Below are 26,436 nucleotides of genomic sequence, written 5' to 3' on the forward strand. Positions count from 1 at the left end.
CAGGAGCACGCTTTTGTGTGCCGGCCGCGTAGTTTCCTCGTTTCAGCTTTTCCATCGTCGCCGTTCGTTTTCGTTTCCTCAAGGCCCTTCCAATTAGCGACACGCGGTAGAGGATATCGCTGCGTCGTCGCGCGTCACGTTCCGGTTGTTCGGAGCTCTTAGCGATTTCCGGCGGATCCGGCGGATCCGGAGCCTCGCGAGGAGGCCCAGCGTTCCTCGAGCACCCTTCTCTCGGTCGCTTTGACCGCTTTTCTGACGCTCGTTAATCCGAACGACACTCGATACTCGGGCATCGTACTAATTATCACGCGTCGAACGCGCCTCGAGACGGTCTACTTTCCTGCGTAATTAATACTTCGGGCCCCGAGGCTCCATAACGAGACCTAGAAGATTCTTGCTTGCATTACGCTTGCAACGACAATTGTCGATGATACGCGACGGTAAGAGTCCGTATTCGCTCTTCTTTCCTGATAATAGTGAATTTTAATAGATTTCTTTATTTACTAGCAAAGGATGTAATCTTAAAAGAGGTTGAAACTGTTCTGTTTATTAAATTTTAATAATTTCGACGCGTTCAACGACTGTGTATTTCTCTAAAATGATTTGTAAAGCACTGCCGAATACAGATATCTCGTGATTCGAACTAGCGAATAACAAATATGGCAGCTATGGCAATTGAAAGTTCTATAGCTCTTATTGGAAAACTCTGTATCTCGCTTGATCTTCGATCAGAGAGGTTGTTTGATCGATCGGATGGTTGTCCCGTTCGTGGACGAAATTGTTTTGGAAACATTTGCACAGAATGTGTCGGGACGGGAAATCCCTTTGCGGATGAAGCACAGTGAGATATTTTAACAATTCAGCGGGACAAAATTATTGCAACAAAGGAATACTACTTTTAATTGGTTTTATAGATTTTTCTATTTGCTGATAAAGGAGGTAATCTTTGGATGATAACATCGTTTGACAAATACGCGCTTTCAAACACTGGAGAAATTTATTTTAGAAAAGTACCTAAATGTTTTATGGGATATTTAATGCGATCGGCACGACGTAAGGTTTCGGTTTGATTTGGGTTGCTTTGTGTTTTATTTAGCAAGTTAGTATATCTATACTACATATGTAAACTTAAACCAAACCTAAATCAAATTTGACCCAAATCAAACCCAAACCTATTTAATTGCTAGCCGACACAACAGCTATGTCTGGTTGTTGGAAGTTCTAATTGTCCTATAATTTTGTTTACATGACGAAGGATACAAACGCGCAGTGGTGAATCATAGAATGAACTTTGTTGGTTCAGACAGCGGTGCTCATCATAAAATGTAAAACGACGAAGTATTCAGAGAAAATTCGGAATTTCAACGCGCGAACTCTAACCATCGACCAACAACAATAACCAAAATGGAACGGTACGGAAACGTCAGTGGGTAAAATTACGGAAGCTCAGCGTCAATCTTCGGCCGTATAAATTTTAGAACTGTGTTTCGGGTTGCGCGCGGAGGCAACAAACTAGAAATTCATGCACGTGGCACGATAATCTGGGAATACCTGTATCCTTAATGAGTGCTCGAGGCAGGTGTTTCAGGCACTAAGCTCTCGCACGAATCTTTGATTCCACGCTAAAGTTCGTAGTCTTTATGAACTGGGAAAATCAGGATTTGGCAGCGAGGGGGTGGGGTGGAGGGGGGTGGTTGGTGGTGGGTTGAGCCACGCCGCAAGAGATAGGTTGGCGGAGATAGGGGCGGACAGGGTGGTGGTGAGTTCGAAATGTGGTCTCACACAACGGCAGCGTATGTGTAGCTGCACGACTACCAAAGCCTTTCGGGCTCGCAGATAGCAAAGTCGATGGCAGTGGCCCAAAGAGAATTTCCTAGTAGCATACGTCCTGTTCGCTTGGCAACCAGGAGTCACTTGGAGTCACCTTTAAAACTCACCTTTTCCCTCCGTGTTTCTCTATTTTCTTTCCGTTCCATCTATTTGCCTGTATATACACCCGTATAAATCCAGGGTACGCGAGAGCCCCGGAATGTGCGTGCTCCCTTCGCAAAGGGTGACGCCATTGTGTATTTATTTTTATGGACGCTGTTGCGAACAAGTGCCGGTGCGCTTCGCGAATGTGCCGGCATAAAGTAGCATTAAAGTATCGGGCTGTTGGGAAACTTTCCCCGGTGTTATAATTAATAATTCTTCGTTAAGCTGCGGTGAGCTGCATGGAAAAATAGTTAATGCCGCGTCAGGGACACTTAATTATGAGATTTCTTGTTTCGAGCTGTACAACGATGCTCGAAAGTTTCTACCATTCCTCGATCTTTAGAGAAATAAAGCTTTCTCCCGTGCGCGTATCTGTTTCTTCGTTTACTTTTTTCTCTCCAGACGAAGCTTATAAAAATTGTACGTTCTAAATATTTGTTAAATTCCGCGTTGGTATTGATTTTCTAATTAGGAAACGAACCATATTACATTACATAATTTAGCTTATTAAAATTGTTATTCGGACCGATGAATGTTACGTACCGTGAATGATATATCCCGAGCAGTGGTACGATTAACTTAAGGTTCGACATTCGAGGTAGGGAAAAAAGGATGGAAAGTTTGCTGGAGAAGTTGGCGCGCACTGGTTGCGTAGAACGTCTCTCGAACGCGTCTTTGCGTGTCTGCATAGGGTAAGAGGGTTTCGAGAGGGTTGGATTGGAACTACAGGTGAGCAAGGGGGGTGCACGGATCCAGGTGCAATGGTATGGGTCGTTAGCAGAATCGCATTCGAACTCTAAAGTAGTACTCTCTCTCTACGGGAAGAAACTCTTTGGAGTGCGGGGTCTCTTCAGAGGTAACGATCTTTCTCGTTTTTGCTGCTCTGTTTTCCCTCTAGCCCCCCGCGATCCGTATTCCCTGTTCCATCCCTTGAGCCGATATCCCGCGTGTAATCCGTAATAACGTTTGAGAGGCGCACTTTGAGAGGCATTGGAAGCCATGGGATCGGTAGGTAAGTGTACCTCGCAAATCGGCCTCGTGGTTCGTTGAGTATTTGTTGGAGGAACGTTCCAAGGAGTCAGAATCTTACGTATTCGTTTAAGAACTTTTCGATCTCTCGACGTAATTGATAGCGGTGTTAAACAGCGATGGGAATTATATCGAATCGATACTATCGACGACAGTCCGTAAGCTTGATATTTCATAGAAGAATGTCTCAAACTGAGGTAGAGTTTCAATTCTTACGTTTAGTCATTTTAACTTTACTATAAATTTTCGAACGCTCGTATGTTTCTCCATTTGGGATTTTTTGCGAACCATATCATAAGTTTAAAATTGACATTGGTGGTTGTAGAACCGGACACTCTGTATATGAATGGCTTGGTTCATGAAATAATGGTATTCACCGGTAGAAAACGCGATCGCGAATTTCAGGATGGATGAGCCGTTCCGGTCGGATGGGACGGGCATCTCGAAATCCTCCTGTGGATTCGATCAGCTCCCACAAGGGGAACGGTCTGTTACTCGTCAGGGCGGGTTGCGACGAGATGTACCGGCGGTAGACTTGAAAAATTGCATTTTGTATTCAATAACTAGGCTGTCAGGCCGACTAGGTAAGCCCCTATAACTCAAAGCGCATCCGCGCGTCCACGTAGACGTTGTTTCTCGATCGATCGATTTCTTCTCTTCGATCAAACCGCCGTAGGAAATACAACCAGTGACACGCGTCCCGGATGCACCCGTGACGTCGTGATTTCAGAAAGAGAGAAGCCACGCCGTCGACGATCGTCGCGTTCGGTTTGTCAAACCGACTGGTGTGTTCTTTTGGGAATCGACAGCGGCCGACAGCGTTCTCGAACAGACTTTGTCTTTGCGTACGCGTACGCTCGCTGTTTTTTAGACGACCCATCGACCAATGCAATTTTCTTTCTCGTCAAATACCAATTAACCCTCTAAAAATTTAATTACTTACAAGAACGTTCGTTCGAACAGGTCTTGTTCCAACAGCGATCGTGACAGGTTATAGATTTTGTTTCAGGCAATTCACTACTCACACTCTTTAATTAACATTCACGCTCAAAGGCTCTTTGCAATTAATATAATAACCGCAAAGAGAGTTTATATTAATAGTGATTATATTCTCTGTTTCAGTGACCACCGTTCCCGATCCAGAATTCGTTGATAAAATAGGGAATATTACAGTGCCAGCAGGACGTAACGTAAAATTAGCCTGCAGCGTGAAGGATTTGGGTCCATACAAGGTAGGTGAAAGCAATTTCTATATCGTGACTAACTGAATGGAGAAAGCATATCGCCTGTATATTTTCATCGCCGTTTACACGAATCCCGTGTAATGTTAGAAATTTCAACGATATATGTATGGCGTATTTAGTTTATCGTGCCCTGATCCTGATTCTTGTCGTTACTAGATTTCGATCACGCCTTACGAGTCAGGCTCGTTATTCCGGCCCAAATGGTTAACACCCCCCGTCTTTCGTCCTTATTTGTTCCGGAAGATCTGCGAGTTTCGAATCGAGGAACGCGTCAGTTCGTTGCATCTCGATGTATGCTAAGTAAGTGGCAGAAGGCACCCCGCGGAACTTCCTACGGATGCTTCGTCCTGAATACGCGGGCGTCGTTGGATCACGAGATCGAGTCGAAATCGTGAGGCGCTTAGATGAATACGATTCATCAATGAAGGAGCTCGTTAGATTCGAGGCGCGCTCAGGAAGGGTGGAAAGTCTTGCGAACGACGTGAAACATCCTCCAGATTCTTGAACAACTTTCTCAGCTCGTGTATTCGTATCCCAGCGTGGAACAAATTAATTGTTTATCGTTCTAGACTATCAAATTTCGGCAAAAATTTAGGCATCTAATTAGATTTTCGGTAAGGAAAATAATTTTTCCAGGGGTGGCCGAACCTCCTGTATAGAATACGATACAGCGAAATAGGAATACTAATTTTCTTGGCTTGTTTAAAATACGGGGGGTAAGTTTTCTGGAGCACGACACGTATATGTACAATACATACATAAAGTTACATCTTGTTCGGCGCATCGCGTGGAACGTTCCGCAACGCAACAAGCTCGTTACTCTTACGACCAGAGGAACATAATTAAATAACGAGAAGTAAAATAAACCCAGGGGCAAAGTGCTATCTCATTATACGAGTGGGGCGCAAGTACAACCGTTAAAGAACTCGAGGCGAGTCGTTGGAACCTTGTGCCCGAAAGGGAAGAAGAAACATAGTCGAAGGACGGCACAGCCAGCGCAGAGCAGCGGCCAGAAGAAGGCACGGAAGAGGAAAGTTCGTCGGCCACCTGAAATTTTACATCCGCAACGGGTAGGAAGATTGAATTGGCATCTCTTGGACCATCGCCAACTCGTACGTCGGGTAGGGTCGTCGTGTCGTCGTCTTCTTGGCGTTTCTCGAATCTTAAATTGGGAAACCGGTCGCCTCCGTCGACGAGATCTTTCGATGCGGTGGCTTTTCTTCCTCGTCCAAAGTAACCCATGAGTCTTCGAAACTTTAATTCCTTTCGCATGTCGAGAATCGACGGCCATGCAAACACGAACCCACGATAATATTAAAAAATGGAAACTACTGTACGGTGAAAACCGTAAAAGAGCTTCATCGTGCTTGATTGTTTTCTCTTCGATTATTTACAATCGAAGTACGAGCATTGTTAAATAACTCGTTGTACGTTACGTGTACGTTGATATTTACATCACTTCCGTTGTACTGTTTGCCTTGCTATCGAAAATGAATTGGATGTTTCTCTTAAAATAACATTTGTCCGTATGATTGCATTATTACGTTTAAATATCCATTTATTATGCTTCATTAAGTTTACAATTTTAACAAAACTTTTACAATAGAAGCTCTGAAATTGCAGTGATCCCATTCGTCTAATTAAATTCGTGAATAACAAAAAGGATTCTCTAAAGAAGCGGCCTGATACATGCAAACTTCTACCCCCCTGTTCTTTTTCGGTTCGTTCCTCCCTTAAGGGGTTGAAGGAGCCGCGGAAGGATGAAGATTTCAGTCCCCTCTGCGAGCGCTCGATGCTTTTATCGACACTCGCGGGAAACGTAATGGCGCCATAAAGGCGACAGTTTGTCAACGATCAAAGCGTCGAGTGATTCTATATCGTGGTTTGCGGGTTGTCTCTAGCCGGCAGCCCTTCTTACGAGTCGTAGAGCAACCCCCTAGTGGCCCCTAGTGGCCCCTAGTGGCCCCTAGTGTCCCTTAGTGTCCCGTGGAAGGGCCGAGGCGGGATCGGGCACCGCTAAACACGCACTTAAACCACCTAGCTCGCACCCTCTAGCCGAGATCAACGTTATTACCCTACGATCATCCGGTTCGCCACTCACCGCATCCCGGATCACGCGAATACCGAAAGGGAAGTAATTGCTGTGCCGTTCGCCTCGGCATCGTTACCGAGGTGGCCCGATATTACGGGGGAATATTGTACAGGTTTATTCGCAGTGTACGCGGGGGGCCCCCCGAAATTACATTGCCGCGAATTTTCGGCCCGCGTCGAACCAGAGAGGCTCTACGTCATTTTGTAATCGGAACTAGTCCATCCCCCCTTCCCTTCGCCGCCCCCCTCGCTTTAATCTCGTTTTTTATCCACGGACGCTTTATTAATTTTTAAATCGTCATTCGACCGCGGTTGCTTCACGAGCGCGTTTATGCTCGCTGCAATACAATTTCGTTCGATCCGTTCTCGTCGTCCCTCTGTAGCGACCAATTCTTTTTCCCTTCCATCGTTTTATAGCCGCGACTCTTTTGCGCGGCCGGCATTGTCTCGTCGCGCGATGTTTTCAATGCCGCGCGAAATTTGTTTTCACGGTCCATCGTGTTTATTTGCACTGCGAATTTCGAGCTCTTTTTATTTCCCTAGAAATTTCGTGATAATCTTCTTTCGCGCGGATATAAATCGCGGCTGGTCGGATCGAACGATACATCAGCCGGGAAAGCATCACGCATGACTATGCTCGGTATGTTTTCGAGGTTTTTTTTTTTTTCATTTTGAGCGAAGAGAATCGAGGGAAAAACGAGATACGTAATGGATGGGAACGACAACTATATTGATAATAATGTTCCGTTCGAGAGTGGCGAGCAAAATTTTTTAACTAATTCTTTTTTAACCAAAATTTTGAACCTGGTGATTTGTCATTTTTCATTATCGATAAAGGCACTTCACGTAAACGTATATTAAAATTAAAAAGAAAAATGAAAATGAAAATAAAAGTAATGAGAAGTTGAAGTAGACTGTAGAATTTATTATTCATTTAAACATGTATTCAAATTTTAAAAAAATGAAAGGAGGACAAAATGAAAATGAAAATAAAAATAATGAGAATTTCAAGTAGGTTGTAGAATTTATTATAATAAACCGGGGTTGCATGCGCTCCGCGGGTCATGTGTCTGACACGCCTGGCGTGGACAGACAAACATTAATTCTGTGACAATTAAATTTTGTCTGTATAACGTGCAATTATTTAGTAATTGTTTTATTATGGTCACTTATTGTCAATTTCATGTCCTCCATCGAAATACAATAAAAATTATTAAATGACTCAGGGTTCTATTTGTGATTCGAAATACAGTCCAGTCTACGTGTTAATATCACAAATCGATTTCCATTCGCGAAAGATATTAATCGTACCGCGAGAAAATAATTCGGTGGTCAAAGTTCACGAGCGAAACTAATTTCGATTCGTATGTTTCAATCGCGCGTACGCGATCCGGAATATCTAATGCCCGGATGGCACAATACAGGAAGGTGAGCATCGGAGAATTTAAGTTATGCGCCATAATTCAATTTCTTTCACGAGCTGGCCCGTCTGACGTATCACAAATGGTACCAATAACGTTTAAGCGTCGCCAGAGAAATTCGCGACACTTCGCCTGAATCGATACCGCGTCGGGTATTTTGCGAATCTCCTCGTTTATTCGTTCCCCCGCTGCGGTGAAAATTGTCGCCGGGAAGGCGTCTGCGAGTCGAGATACATCGAGCAAGAAAAATACCATTTAAAGCGAGATATTAAAATTCCTGATCCTTCCTACCGTCCAAGTCAATACGAAAAGCGGGAAGAGTTAGTCGCAAAGGAATTTCCTTTTAGCCTTATCGGCTGTCGCTGCACAAAATGTCCCGAGGAACGTAATTTCAAAATTCTTCGCCGTTTTCTGCGCCATTCCCGTTAATTTTTTAACACGTTCATTCGCGAACCAATCATTAACGTTACCAAACGCTTTGTATTGCTTTTTTTTATATCGATCTTACTACACGGAACTAAAATTTGAAGCACGATGAAAATTAAAAATTAAAAATGATTGCAGAAATAAAATATTTTTAACCATAATACGCATAGAATAAATATTGACTAAAAAAAGAAAAGCAATAATTTAGTAGTCAATGGGTTAAGGAGAATACAATAACAGTTAATAACACTCGCTTCGTTATCGTTAGGGAATCGCGTGGTATCGGTTGTCAATAGAACGACATTATCGATTTATTTGGTCGTTTCACTTTCCGTTTTCAACGAAACTCTCACCTTTCTCCGCCTCCGAGCTGTTTCGTGGAGAATCTGAGATGGTCTTGCGATCTGCTGTATCAAGTTCTATTCAGATTATTCTCCAATTAATTAGCTCGAACGATTTTTCAAATTGATTCGGTGTGGTTGGACTGGCCGCCGGCAACGCCAAAGTCCCAGTCAACTTCCAAGAGGTTCGTTATCCTCGATTCGCTTCTGCCATTATACAGGAATGGGTAATGAACTGGAGGGTCGGCAGTTGGTTGTCGGTTGTGTTATTAAGATGTTGCCCTGCGTGAATGTCGAACGGACTGACTGTTACGCAGCGATGGGATCAAACGGAATTCAAACGGAGTTAATTCAAACCTAACACTTTGCTGAATTATTCAACGCGTTCGATTCAAAATACGAAGCAATTATTCGTATTTAATATTTCGTGAACGAATATTTAGGTATCCGATACATACTGATATTTATTCTTTATTTATAAATCACTTTCGGTCTTAATTTAGCCCTTATGCCAATGTGAATAATCATATACAATATATTTAATTGGTGTATGGAATACATTTTCGCCTTGAAATCACGAGAGTAACTAAAGGTTTAAATAACGTTACATGTTTGAATAATCCACTCGACCCACAAAAAAGTTCAAACAAGATCAAAGTGAAAGCCTACGAGGAAAATACGTACCTTAATTAAACGCATATCTTTATACAAGCGTACGTTAACACAAGTTCGTAAAATAAAATAATTTAATTTTTGTAATCCACAAGTACATAGGTTGCTTACTATTACTATTTTCAGTATTTTTCACAGAGGAAACGAAAGTGTTTTAATTATAACTAACACTATAGAGAAGCAAATCATGCATAAGGGCAAGAAGAGCTACAAAAGGAACGTCACTTTTATAATTGTCTATAGTAATTAAATTCGTCAGTAATTAAAGGCAACAGAAAGTAGTAACTAATTAACAGGTATTCAATGTGTAAGTTTAAATTGGAGATAGAGAGATAGTGACAACAACTTTGACGATAGTTCTGCTTGCCTTGGAGTAAAAGAGTTTAATCAAACGCAAATTAATAAAATGAGAGAGATTAAAAAAAATCGGTACAGCCGTATTTAATTAGGAACGAATGGAATTACTGTTAATAGTTATTATGCAATACGAATATCACTATCTCATACGTTATAATCTTTTCGTTTACACCGGTTTCTCTCTTCTGCGTGGAAGTAAAGTTTCATTCGTGTCACATAACTTTTTACCACCCATTGTCTCTGTTCTTTCTGTATTATTACTATTCACCGATCTACCAGTTATCACTCTTCCTACCTTTAATTTTCCAATACTGTGTGTCTCTCATATTCTTGTACACTTATTGCTACCTTCATTTAACGACCTACAACTATTACTCGTTTCTCTCTATACTTCGACAGTATAGTTTGGTTTCCTCTAAATTAATATTTACGCTGTGTTTTTGCAATTCGATTTCGCACTGTAAACGTTCGTTCGCGTCCCACACCGCCTTCTGAAGTTTAACTTGTTTCACTTATTTTTGGAACACCCAGTACAAAATTCCTCTCCAACGACCCAATTGTCGCAATCAGCGTTCCCATTGTAATTTAAAGATCCAGCAGCGCGTTCGCGTTTTCCGTCGCTAAGCTCAGTCCGTCGCACGGTGGTTGGAAATTCTAAAAAGCTAACCGAAATGCTAATCTCGCTGTTTCTAATTTATTTCTATACATACAACGCGAGAGAATGCTGTGCAGAATAATATACGGTTTCGATCTGCCAGTGAACGTGTCAAAAAGAAATAATAATAATGTTTAAAAACAGATCGAGACTAAGATGAATCCTTTTTAAGGAAACTTTTTGAGATTTTCGGCTTGCATTGGAACATTTATCATTCGATCGATCGATCGATCGATCTTTGAGCTCTTCGTCGTACGCGTTCCGTTCGAATCTGTCGCCAGGACCTAGAGGACGGTCTACGAACGTATATAGTCGATGACTACTCCGGAGCACCGACAGCAAAACCGCAAACACGCGGCTTGGCGCGACCAAACCCCAAACCAAAGCCAACACTATGGCTGCGAGGGTAAGTAGAGCTTATGCAGTTTGGATCGAGGGATCCTAAGAGAGGGAGAGGGAGAGGGAGAGAGAGAGAGAGAAGGCTAAGAACAAAGGAAGGAGAGGGAGAAGGCGTGTAATGAAGGAAACGTGGCGTGCTGCAATCGGGGTAGCGGACACTTTCTAATTGGATGTGCGGAATCATTCCAGGTGGAAAATTTTCAACGTTCTCGGCGAACACTTTGACGAGCTGCTACAGAACACGTTACTTTCGTTCATGGAAATCGCTCGTAGGCGGTTCGACAAATTCTTGAATCGAACTAGGACGACATTTCGATAAACGGTGGAGGAAAATTTACATTTGGGATGATTTAGGAAAGATTGTTTAGTTTATTTACCAACTGTTTTGGGTTTCTTGCTCGGAGTCTTCAAATATTTATACATCGAAATTGAGTACCGATCAATAGCTGTTGCGACGAAATTAAAAAATTGTAAATCGTTTTAAAAAAATTATGTTCAGCTAGGTGGGTCAATTATAATCATTTTTTGTCAGTACACATACCCTCGAATTCCTACCCACTTTCTAGAAATAAATTCGAGAAGGTGTGAAATTTTTCGACAAAATTAAAAATTTTCAAATCGTTCTGAAAAAAAATTATATTCAGTTGCAGGAGTCGATTACAAGCATTTTTTGTGAATAGACATACCCTCGAAATCCTACGCAATTTCGAGAAAAAAATTCCTCACTGAAATTTATAATGTCTGACCATACCGTTGATATGTTTCACTGAAATTCCCCTTAAATCTTTAAAACGTCATAACTCCTGAACGGATTGGCCGATTTTAATGTTTGAACCGGCAAACAACGCGTATTTTAGTGGAGAATATGTAGAAATTCCAAAAATATTCGAAAAGCTGTTCTTTAACACCTTAAAATGAGCAAAACCCCATAAAAGTGACCTACATTTCTAAACGACCATAACTTCTACAATAGTGAATGGATTTCAATGAAACTTTTTTCTGGAGTAGAGCTCATGGGTACCTACAAAAAAGTATTAGACAACTTTTCTATAGGGTGTCAAACAAATTCATTAAAAATAAAAAACCAATTTTTAAGAAAAATCGACAGGGGATAGGTGCCTAAATTTTTCAGCGAAATTGAAAAGTTTCAAATCATTCTGAAAAAAATATTTTCGGTTGCGAGGGTCAATTACAATCATTTTTTGTCAATAGACATAACCCCGAATTCCTTCGCACTTTCGAGAAAAAAATTCGAGAAGGTGTGAAGTTTTTCAGCGAAATTGAAAAGTTTCAAATCATTTTGGAAAAAATATTATCGGTTGCGAGGGTCAATTACAATCATTTTTGGTCAATAGACATACCCTCGAAATCCTACTCAGTTTCGAGAAAAAAATTCTTCACCGAAAATTATAATGTCTGACAATACCGTTGATATGTTTCACTGAAATTTCATGCGAATCTTTAAAACGTCATAACTTTTGAACGGATTGGCCGATTTTAATGTTTGAACCGGCAAACAACGCGTATTTTAGTGGAGAATATGTAGAAATTCCAAAAATATTCGAAAACTTATTCCTTCGCTCCGAAAAATGAGGAAAACCCCCATAAAAATGTTTCTATAACTTTTTGTATACCAGATACTGTATAGATACTGTTAGATACTGATACTGTACAGATTCCATAACTTATATACTAGACACTGTATATCTCAATACAGTAAAGCAATACCGTACGTATGTTACTATACTAAATTCTCAGTGTTTCCTTCATCTTTGGTCAATTGCCTGAGTTTACTGGGAATATAATTTTCTAATTAATTGGAGCTCTGTATTTAAATAAAAGCCTTATTTAAATACAAATTTTCCACATTGCTTACTTTGCTTCGTGGTTCTTAAAGTAGAGGAAATTAAGTATCGATAGTAACATTCTATTTGCGCTTGTAAAACACTCACCTCCGCGTAATTAAAAAAAGCATGACCGCCCACAGCTCGCCCAAGCCCGGTGGATCAAGGTATTATGTCTACGGTAAAAATGTGATTCAGCCAGCTTAAAATCGGAAAGGAAAAGTAGTGGAGCCTGTCGTAAAAAAAAAAGGAACTCGAGTATTTGCATCCGTTAGGCGATCTCCGACCGCCGGTACTTTACCTCTTATTTCCAGACATTTTCTCTTTAACTCGTAAATTGTCAGGCTCAGAGTTTGTATACTGTTTTTTTCTGCTACACTCGTTTTCCCTTTATTCATTCGCGAAATCATTTTAAAAGCGTCATACTTCTAAAAAATTTTCCTTCGCATATTGCCATGCATAAACGGTTCTTCCACGAAACTTGGCAATTTGTGCAATCAGTTTAATCATCGAGCTCATGCAACCTTAAAAAATGTTGCAAAACTGCTTCAAGTACAAGTAGCAAATGTTAATAAGAATTTGTAGTGGGTAGGCTTCCTCGTTAAGTGGACGTTAAGTGGACTTCCTCGTTAATTCGTTTTATTTTCAAAGGATGTTTTTTGTATGTATATACCAAATATGATATCTTTAAATCTTATGGTTTTGTATTAAATATTGAATATCGCCTGAAAACCGACGTTTGGAACAAGAACACCCCATCGATACGACAAAAAATATATTAACAATTTCTGGACGCCATGACATATAAATGGATCTGAAAAACGAATTCGGTAATGAGTTTCTTTGCGCGTGAATTCACGTAGAATTATTATTTTGCGGACATACATTAAATCGTGCTTTGGCTCGAAACAGATTGCTCGCTGATATACGGACGAAAACGCGCTCGAAACTCGTTTCCCGATGAAACCGTCAAGCGATAAGCGTTCGACCGGAGCGGCGGCGTTCTGCAAAGCGATTAAATAAAAATGAATTTTCGATTTTGTATATCCTGCCGAAAGTACGGGGGCGAATAAATTGTACGCGGCGGGAGCGACGGCGAAATGAAAGGGCGCGAAAGGAAAACGCTTTTTCCTCGTTCGATTCGAATCCTTCGACGGTAATGGAATTCGTTGTTCGATGAAATGCAGTATCGATGCCAGATCTTTTCATTGTGATGTGAATTTTTTCGCTAAAAAGGACAGTTACCGGATCGATCGGTAAAGACCAATGTTCGACAATGGGTTGTTTTTGGTATTCGTCGAAGAAGATTATTTTAAAGTCAATGTTTGCGAAATTCTTATTATAATTTACGTGTTTCATTTGTATATCCATCGACTGATATTTCATCGTGGAAGCAACTGTTTGGAAAGTTTGTGCTAGGTGTAATGAAATCGAGAAGCTATAAAGCTGCTGTTACAGGAGAGCAACAACTACACAGAAACTAAATAATACGTGAAACAATGTTGCAGTTAATTGTTTTAGGTACTCTTGAGGAAAGGAAAGTTATTACGAAACACGTAGATTTATACTCCCTTCTAGAAACAGTTTCATGATTTCTTCGTCTTTCTAAGCCTTCTTTAAATCAAGAAAATAAATGAAAATAAATTATTTAGCTGGGCGAAACATAAAATATTGATTATCTGGTTGTTAAACCGTTTAGGTAGTGGCGCGTGATGGCGTTACGCAATGATCCGTATAGGGAACACGGGACAGCGAACGCGTTAATTATATTTTTTCCGTGGACAGTTTCTCGAAACAACCCCTTCGAAATCCTATTCTTCCGCGACCGAGGGAATCGTATCGGGAATCGAGCTCCATCGATATCGAGCCGAAAGGAGATTTGAAAAATACCCGGGATTTTCGTCAGATCTGCCGAAACCAACAAGTCTCCGGCTGGAAAATACCAGAGGGAAAATTCGGCCTAACGGAGGCTGGGGCTGTCTACGGTACTCGATCCCAGCGGTTCAGCTGGATGAAGGCACGGCGTAAGAGGAGCTTTTCGAATAATAAAAAGAACGCTCGCGTGGCGCACACACGCGGCCCCAAAGTGCCGAAGAGTGTCCCGCCGTGTTCGAACTAATCGATGCGTTAATCTCCTGGTCTTTCCATCCCCTTTGCTCCCCCCTCCTCTGACACAGTTCCCACTCTTTCCCGATCCAGTCCATTCCGCCCCGATGGAATATTTTCTCCCTCGCCGAAAGTCGAAGAACTACGTCGAGATATACGAGTATGGAGGAATTCTTCGCTCGACGCGTTACCCTCTCACCCGATAATCGTCGCGACGGACGATTTTCGGACTAATATCAGTTCACTTTGCCCGCGAAGGATAGGTTTGGAGATTCTTGAATTGCTTTGAAACACTTGCTTACTCTTTATACTTTCGTTATTCTAGACAGAGCGGGCAAATTAAATTTACTAAAATGTCAAGAAGAAACTGACACACGATCGCGTTTGCAAGTCGATATCGACAATGGCCATAGCTGGCAGACCAACTCACTGTCTCCAATCGCAACCCTGACGCATTGATTCTCGCAAACAGACTGCTCTACTGACCCTCGTTCCTCAATCGCTTTGCACTCTTATGCTCTCACGCATACACGTCCATTCACACTGCTCTCGTAACCGATACCCAAACATTAGCATCCTCTGTCGTACCGTTCCAAACAATCGCCATTTGCGCTACCAACCGATTGATCTACTCGAAAAGTTCATTCGCTCTGGATTTGCACGAAACTTTTTTCGAAAGGAAATATATAAAAAATTACCCAGAAAAGCCTGTTTTGCTCCAGAGTAATAGAAAAGTTTTTTAAAATGGACAATGTGAACACCGTTTAAAATTCAATTTACGAATATCTGTAAAAGCGGATCGCCAGAGGTTGGGTTAATAAAAATGCACGCTAAATCCTTCATCTATTATTTACATTAAAATGATAACTTCCGGGGGGAACTTTTTGTTTCGAAATAAAAAAGAGCTTGATAGCTCGTAAAATGGCGTGCCGCGAGCCGGTTCTTTGATGGAAACGCGCGAATAATTTGTAACGCGTATATGTTTCTATGGATTTTTTTTTTTCTATACCGAGGCAGAAACTTGGAGGATTGGACGCGGCGCGGCGGTTCGGGAAACAAAGAAACCCGGCCGTTTCGCCGCACGGTACGCCGAACAATAATCCCAACCGTCCATTACGCTTTTACGGCGTTTCATTTCGCGCGGAGGGAAGTGCAGCTGTCAGTGGTGCAACCGGCTGATCGTAAAAACGTCGATGTTACAGCGTTGTAACGGTGACGATAACTGGCCATCCCCCGAGTCGACGATAAGGCCACGGCCGACCGTATAAAATGTACACCGTCAAAGTGATTTAAATATCAGGTTCGAGCGGATATATGGCGAGCAGTTCACCCCACCACCCTGGCCCATGTGCGTATCCGATTTTACGAGAATCGAAGAACGATCGTGAATCGTGGAGAATAGTCGCGAACCGTGAAAAAGATGGGGAGGGGGGAAAATAGCCGAACGACAGATAGCCGAAGTTATGAAACTCTAATCACGGCTCGAACACAGATCCCGTTAATTAAAGCGGCATCCGCGGAATCGGCTTTAAGCGAATTAAGCATACGAGCGCGGCAAATTCTGTTCGACATAACATTCGTCAAACGTGCGAGTTACTTTCAATTAACGTACGCTAATTAATCGCATTGGCTTACGGGGGTCGCGCGCGTGTTTATGCCTGCGCGAACACGTGGATGACGCGTCGAGTTTCTTCGTTTTGCGCTAGTCGAGTGCACGCGAACGCCTTCGTAATTAATTAGCAACACGAGTACCGATTGTGTAACACGACGGGGAACGTATTGATTTCGATGACGATTATCGGGACGGCTCGTTAGTTTCTTCTTTTTTCAAGGACCTCGCAAGATTTTTAGAGAAAAGTAATCTCTTTGATATTTTTAAACTATACAAGTTATTGCATAGTTTCGCGTATTATATTTATTACTCCTTCTGTATCTAAACAGAAGAATCAGACCATTCAAACAGGGATAGCTCGACCAAGCAATACGTATACAGTGATATGCTTTTGCACGCATGTTTTTAAGACTATGTATATCCTTTAAGGAAATGCCCAAAAAATATCGAATTTTTTGGCGGTTTACGGTAAAAGATCCCCATAAAATAATTTTATTTTACGAAATAGCATGCTGTCTTGCTTGACAGTTCTCGAGTAAGCACCGAACGTCTCGACTCGGTCCTCTTACCTGAAGGTTGACATCTTTCCCACTTGGTGGTCAGATCCTTCGTTCCAAATCCCTATCGCTGTGCTACGAAGCATCGATGACTTTGGTCTCTTTGGAGTGTTACGTCTCGAGAATTACCTCGGTATTATACAGGAAGTCCAAACACAGGTTTGGACCAAGCTTTTACAGCTTTTAGTGGCATAAAAGAGAAAGACATTGTACGAATAAACTTCAAAATACAACTGTCTATACAGTCTATAGATTGGTAAAGTTCTAGCCTGTGTAGTGTATAACAAGATACAAATGGGAAAATTTTTAAACTCCATTATCTGGAAAACGAAGCCTCGAAAGGAAAAATTAATTTCTTCTTTACACGTGGAATCACTTCTCTCCTACCTAGTCAATTGTCGGCTCACGAGACACCCTGTGTATACTAATGCCGACCAAGTACTTGCGGGAATCTCGAGGACCCTCACGCTGGGAAGTTGCGGCGCCTACCGATGGGTACTCGAACGTTCCAAGGTCTCTAACAGTCGTCTCCCTGAAATTATTAGGTAGCTGGAATCTCTGAGTTCATAGAACTAACGACGTTTCGTTGGAATAAAATTTCGCGTTAGTTTATCGCGTGCGCGTAAGTGACGAAATTTCGTCACTCGGTTCCTCCCTCGGCCTCCCGTGAACTCTTGGTTCGCGCTGAGATCCTCCGGGTGCGTGTTCCGGAAGAGATGGCACTCATTTTCCCGACCGTTGATTCTCGATGGCCTCACGAAATCTCACGGCCTGCTCCGAAGCCAGGAACAGATGAGGACCCAAGGTAACGTCACCCCCTCGATCAGCAGAAATTGCCTCGGCGTGCTCGTGAAATTTTAGTGTCGCGAATCTCCGAATTGTTCTCCCTCTTCTCGCTCCTTTCTTCTCCACCCAACCGTTTCCCTTCTCTCTCTTTCGCCTGGCTGCCCTTCGTCACTTTCTTCCTTGTTTCCGATATCGTCTCGAAAAGCACCTGCGTAACTTCGCGCGCAATTCTGCACGGATACGGTGTTGATTTTTTGTGCTCTCGTTTGTTACGATACAACGCGAAATATAACAGAAAGAAAATGGTTGGTTTCGTTTATCGAACAACGCTCGCGACGGTTGCAAGATGGTTCAACGAATCGTGATCTTCCGCGAAACTCGATACAAAATTAAAGTGTCAAAACCACACACGGGAATCTAGTAACGATAAAAAGATTCCATATAAATTACGTCAAGGAATTTTCTAGTAAAACTCCGATCTGTCTCCCACAAAATAAAAGCAAATAACGAACAAAATTTCTTTATAAATATGGTGTAAATAATGTGTACAAGACTCTCTACTTTCCCAATAGCAATATCGACAAATATAAATCGGAAGGATTGATGTTATGAAATACGGACGCTGAGTAAAGAGCTAGGAAATGAAAAATATTATTTTAGAAATTAGAACGTGCTTGCAATTGCATTGGAATTGATGTTAAAAGAATAAGAATATAAAATATTTACCATTATTGTAGTAAAAACTTGGTGAAACTTTTCATAATGCTCCGGGATTACGAAAAATATGTTCGTAAGTAATACGGGCTTGAAATATTGGAAGAAAATACAAAAGTACAGTCATAAACTGTACGTTATGGTATCCTGAGCGTCGGATACGATCTAAAAGAGCCACAGTGTCGTTGTACGATGAGAAAGGTGCCTCTTCGGAAACCTTTTTATATCCCATATCGAACTTTATCATCGCGGATCTTAAAATCTGAGGAATTGACGAATGTGTTTGAAATCGATATTACGCTAGCGACGAGTTTATTAAATGCGTGGTATCGTTAGAACGAGCGAAATTATAAGAATAAGAAACTCGAAACAATTTGTTATTCCATAGGAAACATATCAGCGAACCAGTCTGCTGTTTCGTTCGTATTTGCTTGACGAGAACCGGAATACTTGGTTCCTGTTCCTACGGTATGGTACACGATGTCTACCTGTTTGTTTTGCACAGGAGCAATAGGGCTCGTTTGCATGGCTCCATCGATCGTTGGTCGCGAGGACTCACGATAATTGAATTGTGAATCCAATCAAGCGGAATGGCCTGTCGAGATTACGAAAGAGATCGCGACACGAGCTGCGACTGTAGATCTGTGAAAAGCGTTGCAACGTTTCTGCATTCTTCATTAAACTACGGTCGCGTCCAATCGTCAGCAACATCAGTTAAATGTTACAATTTATAATTATTGCTGAAACGGTACAGTTCGTGGCCGATCGTTATTCAGCTCGAGACTATCGACTGTGAATATTGGTTGCAACTTCGTCGAGAGAAAGTGGATCAGTGAATCCAGAGAAAGCTATCGATTAAAGAAGAAATTGGATATATTCTCTTTCGACAAAAAGCTTAAAAGTGTTCGTGAAAATAGAATAGGTTTAATGTAGATTTACTCGACGATGGTATTATTTTTAGAATTAACAATGAGATATCAATTGCATTACTGGTTGCATTTTTTTCGAACGACGTTCGTGTACCTCCGTTAATTTATTCGTAAGAAAGAATGTAGGAAGAGACTCTGTAAATTGGTATCTGTATGCAAGGCAGAGATTGAATCAATCATTGCTCTCAAACGCGGAGCGACGCAATCATTTTGAATCGTGACACCTCAACATGATGTGTGTACAGCGTTTATACAGTGGCGATGCATTGTCCACAGGCGAATATTCACAGCGGCGATATATCATTTCTATCGATTAATCCGAGCGGGTAGAAAATCCCTGAAAAGTTCGTTACGAAATGCACTTTTCGGGATGCACTTCAGCAACTTCTACGCTACAGAATTTCTATGGAAAATTTCTGTAAAATGACGTCGTTATAAAAGCGTGGCAGATCGGATAATTTCTTTTAAACGTGTCACGTGTCCTCGGAAATAGTGAAAAAGAACGTACAATATTTCTAATATCAACTAAATTATAGAATTACCCTATTTATACTGAAACGTTCGACTTTGCAGCACGTCCTTTTCGAAGTTTAACCTTCATCCTGTTCCATTCTTGTCCCGATGGCCTAAATGCATCGTAAATGAGCGGTAGACCTGATTAATTCAATTGACATGATTAATTTAAAGGGCAATCCCAAGTTGCGCGGGTCCAATTTCGATCGATAAAAATGCATGAAAGAGCGACCGTTGGTTACGGGAACGATCGTACCGTCCTGTTGAATCGCCGGGCAACACATTTTCTTGTTAGGCACAAAGTCGAACCGTTCTCAGACGTCCATTGTTACTCTCAGTCCCGATTGCGACGCTATAACATCGTGTATACCCGACGTGTGTACATTCCAGCCGATGTATTGTCCGGGGTCGAGTGTCGACCACAATGGATCCCGTTTGTAGAATCGATCGATCCCCCCTGGCACGAGGGAGCATAGCGGGGACGGAGGACAGAGAGAAGAGAGAGGGAGAGAGAGAGAGAGGGAAGCGTTGGGAGGCAAATCAGCGGCTCCGTAGATGATCATTATAGATGGGATGAGAGCATATTAAGGAAGGGAGCAGGGCGGCAGCCGGTTGCTGGAAGTTTTATTAAAAAATCTCGCTTCAAGGGTGATGAATATTTCTAGACAGGAGTCGACCTTGCGCCTAAGATAGTCGGGGGCGTAAAAAGAAGGAAGAGTACGATAGGCGGGCCGGGATGGTGAACGAATGGGGAATGGCGTCGAGAACGAGGAATCGAAATAAAAGGAATCGAAGCGCGAGGCCTTTCGCGGGGAACAACGGCTTCTCGAGGGTGGTTCGTTAAAAAAAATCGTAGACTAGGAGGAACGTCAAAGGAAGACGGGTAATTTAAAGGTGGAATTACGTGTAACGGCGGGCATAGTGTCATGGGTATTAAAATGTGCGGTGGGATCATGAAACGAAACGGGGTCGAGCATCGAAATCGTATGAGTGGCTGAGAATTAAAGGGAACGAGTGAAAAGGGAACGAGGACAAAGAGCTGCTATTCGAAATTGAGAACGGTAGCGGAGTGTCGTCTGTCGAAAACAAAGATGTTCTTTCAATCACTCGGGGGAAGAGAGAAGAGAGGCTGAAAGGCCGAAGAAAGCGATACAGGATCGAGGAATAGATTAACGTGGAATGTTCCGATGGCTTCTAGGTTGTAGTTGTCGCGTGGTGCAAGAAACTGGGTATTAAATCAAAATAGAGCAGGGGAGATCGATAAGGAGGGCCGATGGGTAGGTGAAGTAGACGGGATTGGGAAAGGGAGAACAACGAAATCTTTTGTCGGGAAACTGTGAAAAGCTGAGATGTGCGCGGATGCCTTGGCAGGGAGTTAAGGTTCGGTGTGCAGATGGCTAGAGAAGGGGGTTCGAGAGGGTAGTGAATTAAAGCGGCTCGTCCTTCCTAACGAAGTCAACACGCCGGGCGGACGGATAAGGCTGCCTTGTCGAGCGGAGACTGTCGTAACAAGCGTAATCTTATATAAGACGACGGGTCGGGGGCGAGGGTCAATTGTAGGCGGCAGGATAGGGATGAAGGCAGAAGGAATCTAAAGGGAGTAAGGTTAGGAAGAAACCTCAGACCACCGTTTCGAATTATGCCTCATTCCCTCCCTCCCTCCCACCATCCTTTGCTTCCTTTCTACGTCTTTTGCGATTTGACTCCTTTTCACTGTACATATTGCCATCCTTCCTACTCCCGTTTCTTTTTTAGTCTACATTTTCGTTAATTCCCCGACTATTTCTTTATTCCTAGTGCTAAATTGTCGTTTTATTTCCTATATTTTTATCGTGCACTCTCTGTTAGTGAACGTTCGTTCGAATAATCGATGCTCCAATGTGTGAACAAATTTTATTCCTTCTCCCTTGGCAGTTTACCACCGTATATAATTTGCTTCTCTTTGTGTTCGTCTTGTTTCTGTTTCCCCCGTCTTTCGTTTCTTCTCGTTTCCATCGTCTCGCGACTCTTCTTACTCCACCCTCTCTCTCTCTCTCTCTCTCTCTCTCTCCTCCTTTTTCTTACAAGGGGTTGCGTGGTCCACGAGCCTCCCCACTCCTCGGATCTGCTCCCACTTCGGTAGCCATTAAAATGATAAAATAATGTTTGCGATGGTAAGTGCCACTAAAGCTCGCCGCTTAACCACACCCTCCGGCTCACCCCTCGTAAAGAAGCCGACCCTCGACTTTGTACCATCTTGTCGAACCACTTCTCGCTCACGCTGGTTCGCCCCGGTGCTAATTTACGGACGCCGTACTCGAGGCGGCGACGAGTAATCGATTTACGGCCACGATGAACGAAATCGGAAGGAGGTAGGGCGCGGATAGTGAGAATGCCAGGGGTTTTCGGCTGGAGAATACGAGACAAGGGATTCCCGACCGAGAAACTATTGGCGACCCGGACGATACCATAATTATTGCTTCCTAGTTCACGCGTCGTTAAAGCGTTCCGCGTTGTAATTAACGGTCTCAGTGTTGTGCGTGCAGGGGTTGTTCGAGTGCGGTTGAAAATGGTTCAGAAGGAATCTTGGCTAATTCAAATGGATACAGGACGTGTCTGATACACGACTCGTCCGTCGTCGATCGAGTAGATCCAACCCTTTCGCGACCTATCACCCAACCGGATAGTTCTATTAGTAAGCTCAGAATTAATTCTTCTTAGAGAACTAATCAATCGTTAATTATGTTCATACAAATAAATTAAACCACGTGTAAATATGTAACGTTACTCTTAGTAATTATTAAATATATTTCAGTAACTATTAACTTCATCGATATTCCGTACCGTTGTTGTTGCTTGTTTATTTAAGAGACACAGCGATTTACGAATAGGCATTGACGCAACAAAATAAATGTTTGAGTTTCTAACTTTGTTTATTTAACAGGAGCGAAAGACAATACACGTTACCAAACGAATATTTTCAATTTCACGAGTTCCAGCTTGGATGTAAAGGGAAATATAGATAAATAATTTTTTCCTTTCCATGGAAATCATTTGTAAAGATTTTATTTTATTAAAAAACTCCGCAACTACTTGATTGCCAAATCAATATTTACAAACGAGGGCATGATTGAACAAGTACGTGGGGATAGGTGGTAACGCCTCAAAGGGTCACAGGTTTCCCCACCCCTGTTCCGATACCGTTGGCTCGAGTGCTATCCTCTCGTGACGCGTTACAGCAATCCCCTGTCGATCCCTCAATCATCCCGACTCAGCCGACAACGCGACAACGTTAAACGATTAAGCTCAGTTCCGGCGAGCGGCGAATCCCGATTCGTTCCTCTCCTTGTCCTTCTATTCCGAAGACGGCTCTCAGCCGGGCAAGACAGGGAACGGGAAGGGCTTTAACAGGCCGATTAGCCCGAGCACATCGAAACACTTTTCAGCACTTTAGCGCGCCACGGAGATTTTCGCCCGCTCCTTTCTTTCCCCTTCCACCCTGGATCCGTCGGAGTTGCGAATGTCTGTTTTGAAAGGGTAGCAATTACCCCGTCCGCGGTGGCGAATTCGACCCACGGAGAGACGAGAAGAAACCGCGCGGTGGTGCTGAACGGAGAGTTCCAAGAGGGATGTCGAGCGTGTCTTGGACCGGGAACAGAAGGGATACAGCGGTTCTCCGTGAAACGAACAAGGAGAACAGATACGGTCAGGAAGAACACGAGGAGGAAAGAAAGTCAACGCGAGGGGAAGTGGAAGTGTCTAAGAAAGGAGGGTGGCGGAAGTAGAGTAGAGGCAATGGAATCCTGCGTTGGCGAACAGTGGAAAGAGATGGCTGGGACCATGGAGGACCGCCGAGAGCGGTAAGGAGAGAAGCTGAATACTGGGCTCATTAAACTGGGAATGCTGATTGCGTTAGCCCTCGGCAAGTCATTCCACTGGCTGTTAAATGGGCGTGCATTTCCGTTGGTTTCGCACACATTGGTCTCCCGATACACGCGTGGAAACACGCAGCCACGCAAACACGCACCGCTGCATATGAACCGTCCCCGCGATCGAAAAGCGTCACGATATATCGCACGAGTTTCAACGGAAAGATGACCTTTCCATTTGAATACTCTAACGACCTCTTGGAGGTGTTCAAGCACTTGAAATTACAAATCGAATCGAGTATTTCATTATCCAATTATCATATAAATAAAAAATCTACAAGTATTAATAATAACAAGGGGGGTGGGACCTTTTAGAACATTCATTTAAAAAACTTCTCTCTCGCTGCACGTTCTACATTTATGTATATTTCGTAAGAACGGATTAAAATTTTTCTTCGACGTATAAAATAAATATACATATAATAATATCAAATAATACACAGAAAATGTTAGCAACTTGAACAAGAACGTTACCGAAGAGAACGTAGAGCTAGAGGTAGAAACGTCAGAGAAAAAAGTTTAATTAGTTCCTGCGAAACGTAATGTAAGTACATAACGTGCTTTGAAAGTCGAAGGATTACTTTTCGTCGAATAAAAAAATTAATAATCTTAAAATGTCTTGGTAGCTTTGGCTGGGAACCGATGAAAAAAAGAATACTGTGCTCTCCCCTCGGTGAAATCAAACTTCTGCCTCAAACGTTCCTTTCTAGATTTAAAAATAAACGAGTTATCGCGGTAATTTGACTTAAGTGCCCCAGCCTGTATAATGACAGCGACTCTTTCGAAATCAGCCATGCGGTCATAAAGCTGGTATCGAAAGTCTGTTTCCCGGTGTTCCCACGGCGAGTTCGGCCTGACGTTTTGCCCGGTCATTAAAAAGCTTTCAACCGACGAACAGCGGCTCATTCCACGCGTCGGCGTGCACCCGTGTTCGTGGAAAAATGTTTCGCCGTCCACGGGAGCTGCCGGTGGTGAAAAAAAGAATGACGCCGCTTGGCCGTTACCGGGGGCGAGAAGAGAAAGAGAAAGAGAAAGAATCATGGGCGCCGATCGAAAACCGCGCAAAGCGCGGTCTGCTTTTTTACTGCCAATCGGCAGTCGCGTTCTACCGGCCATTGTCACTCTTGAATTCCAAAGATTTTCCACCATTTTCTCGTGGTCGACGCTACATTGCTACGCGTACAATTTTATACCCTGGAAAATATTCCAATTCTATTTTCACTTTGTAATATGCGCCCTTCAAGGGGACCAGCCAGTCAGATCGAGCCTTTTTATAAGGGCTTCCCTATTAAAAACGGCTAGGTATAAATAGTTTTCCTCTTACATGACGTTTTGGTAGCTTAAAATTTATAATTTAAATTTAATTTACACTGAAGATAGAAAACTGGAATGCAGAATTTTTATGTAGAATGGAAATAAATTTAACTTGTTATATAAATAGTAATATGTTAATTCTATATGAGAAAGTTGATCGAGAATGCAGAATGCAGTTCTGTTGGACAAGTCTTTAAAAGATAACTCACGTTGCAGATTCATTCGGTACGCGCGTGATCGAGTACGACTACGTGTCTGACTATTGCTCGTTATTTCTACTTGCGCTGGGCGTTTGTAAGCGTTGATGTTGCCACGGTATCATTTACTGAAATTGGTTCGAAATAATTAGAAGGTAGCAAAATTAATAAGTCGTTACGAATGCCATGAATATCCAAAGAGATTTCAAAATCAATTTTTTATATTATTTATTCTGTATTTTTAAATGATAGATTCACTTTTCGCGGTGAAACTGGCATCCCGGGTATCCATAAATATCTCCTTTTCAGTGGGTGTAAAATTTCAGGACTCATTCGTCGCGCTAAACGCTTCCATCGAAATAATTACGACTCTCTCGGAGCGGAATATTCGCGCGCGTGAATTCGTCGATCATAGAATCGATCCGACGGATTATTATCCGGCCGTGGTAAACGGTTTGCTAACGAGTCACCTGACCGTCGGTTCGACGTGGAAAAAATACCACGTGCCAACTGTTTTTTAAGAAATATATGTTCCATTTCTACGCTTTATTACATGCTCCAAACTATATGACATTTCAATCTTTAATATGGAGTGATTTTGAAGTTTTACAAGATTCCTGATAGTTTAATATGGTTCATTGTTGTTTGTATGGTTAAAAGAGGGTCGTATAACCTGACGCCCGGAACGTCGTAACAAACTTTTATCAATATGCAAGAGTTGCTCGATATTGCCAACGAAGTTGCACTCATTGCAATCGAAAATCCATCGCAAGTATTAAAATACAATTTCGCGATCATTTCTATCGATAGCTGCAATCTTCCGTCCTTTTTCCCCCGTACCAAAAAATCAATCCGGTAATACATAGAACGCGTACATTTATCTGTGAAAATTACCGAAGCGAAGAACGGCAAAACGTGTTTCCCATCTCGCGTGCAACGTTCCAGTTCTGTTTCGCGTGATTTCTTCCATTCAATCTGACGCTCGTTATTAGAACTGTCAGTGTATTTCTGGAATTTTTCACCACCTAATACTTTCCTACTTTTTGCCCAAGATATTAGGTTTTCGAGGTTACAGGCGCTGCAACGCTTGGTAATCTCGGTCGGAAAATGGTGATGCGAACAAATTAAATTTTCCAATCTGCTTCAGCGACTTGTACTGCGAATGAACTTAAAAATTTACTACCTCTAGAAGCGTCCGAGGCATTCATCTTCGTGAATTTCAAACACGAGATGTACTCGTTAAGAAGTTTAAACTTTTACTGTATTTTTAACTAAAACGACAACGTGGTAATGTCTAAAATTATTATTTATTTCTACTTTATAATTTACCAAGTAAAAACGTCTCGA

The 26,436-nt window shown here is 42.3% G+C and overlaps 1 protein-coding gene across 1 annotated transcript in view; it reads left to right on the forward strand.

Annotated features, from left to right (window-relative positions):
* The first annotated feature begins 352 nt into the window (after nt 1-352).
* Nucleotides 353-26,436, forward strand: part of LOC122402811 (lachesin) — a 217,047-nt gene continuing 190,963 nt past the window's right edge. The window contains exons 1-2 of the mRNA XM_043405925.1: nt 353-440; nt 4,126-4,235. Coding sequence (XP_043261860.1) covers nt 428-440; nt 4,126-4,235 — 123 coding nt within the window. The 5' untranslated portion in view covers nt 353-427. The remainder of the gene's footprint in view (nt 441-4,125; nt 4,236-26,436) is intronic.

This window comes from Colletes gigas, unplaced genomic scaffold, assembly GCF_013123115.1.
Source record: "Colletes gigas isolate AHSC1104 unplaced genomic scaffold, ASM1312311v1 Colletes_gigas_Sc00040, whole genome shotgun sequence".
NCBI classification, from domain to species: domain Eukaryota; kingdom Metazoa; phylum Arthropoda; class Insecta; order Hymenoptera; family Colletidae; genus Colletes; species Colletes gigas.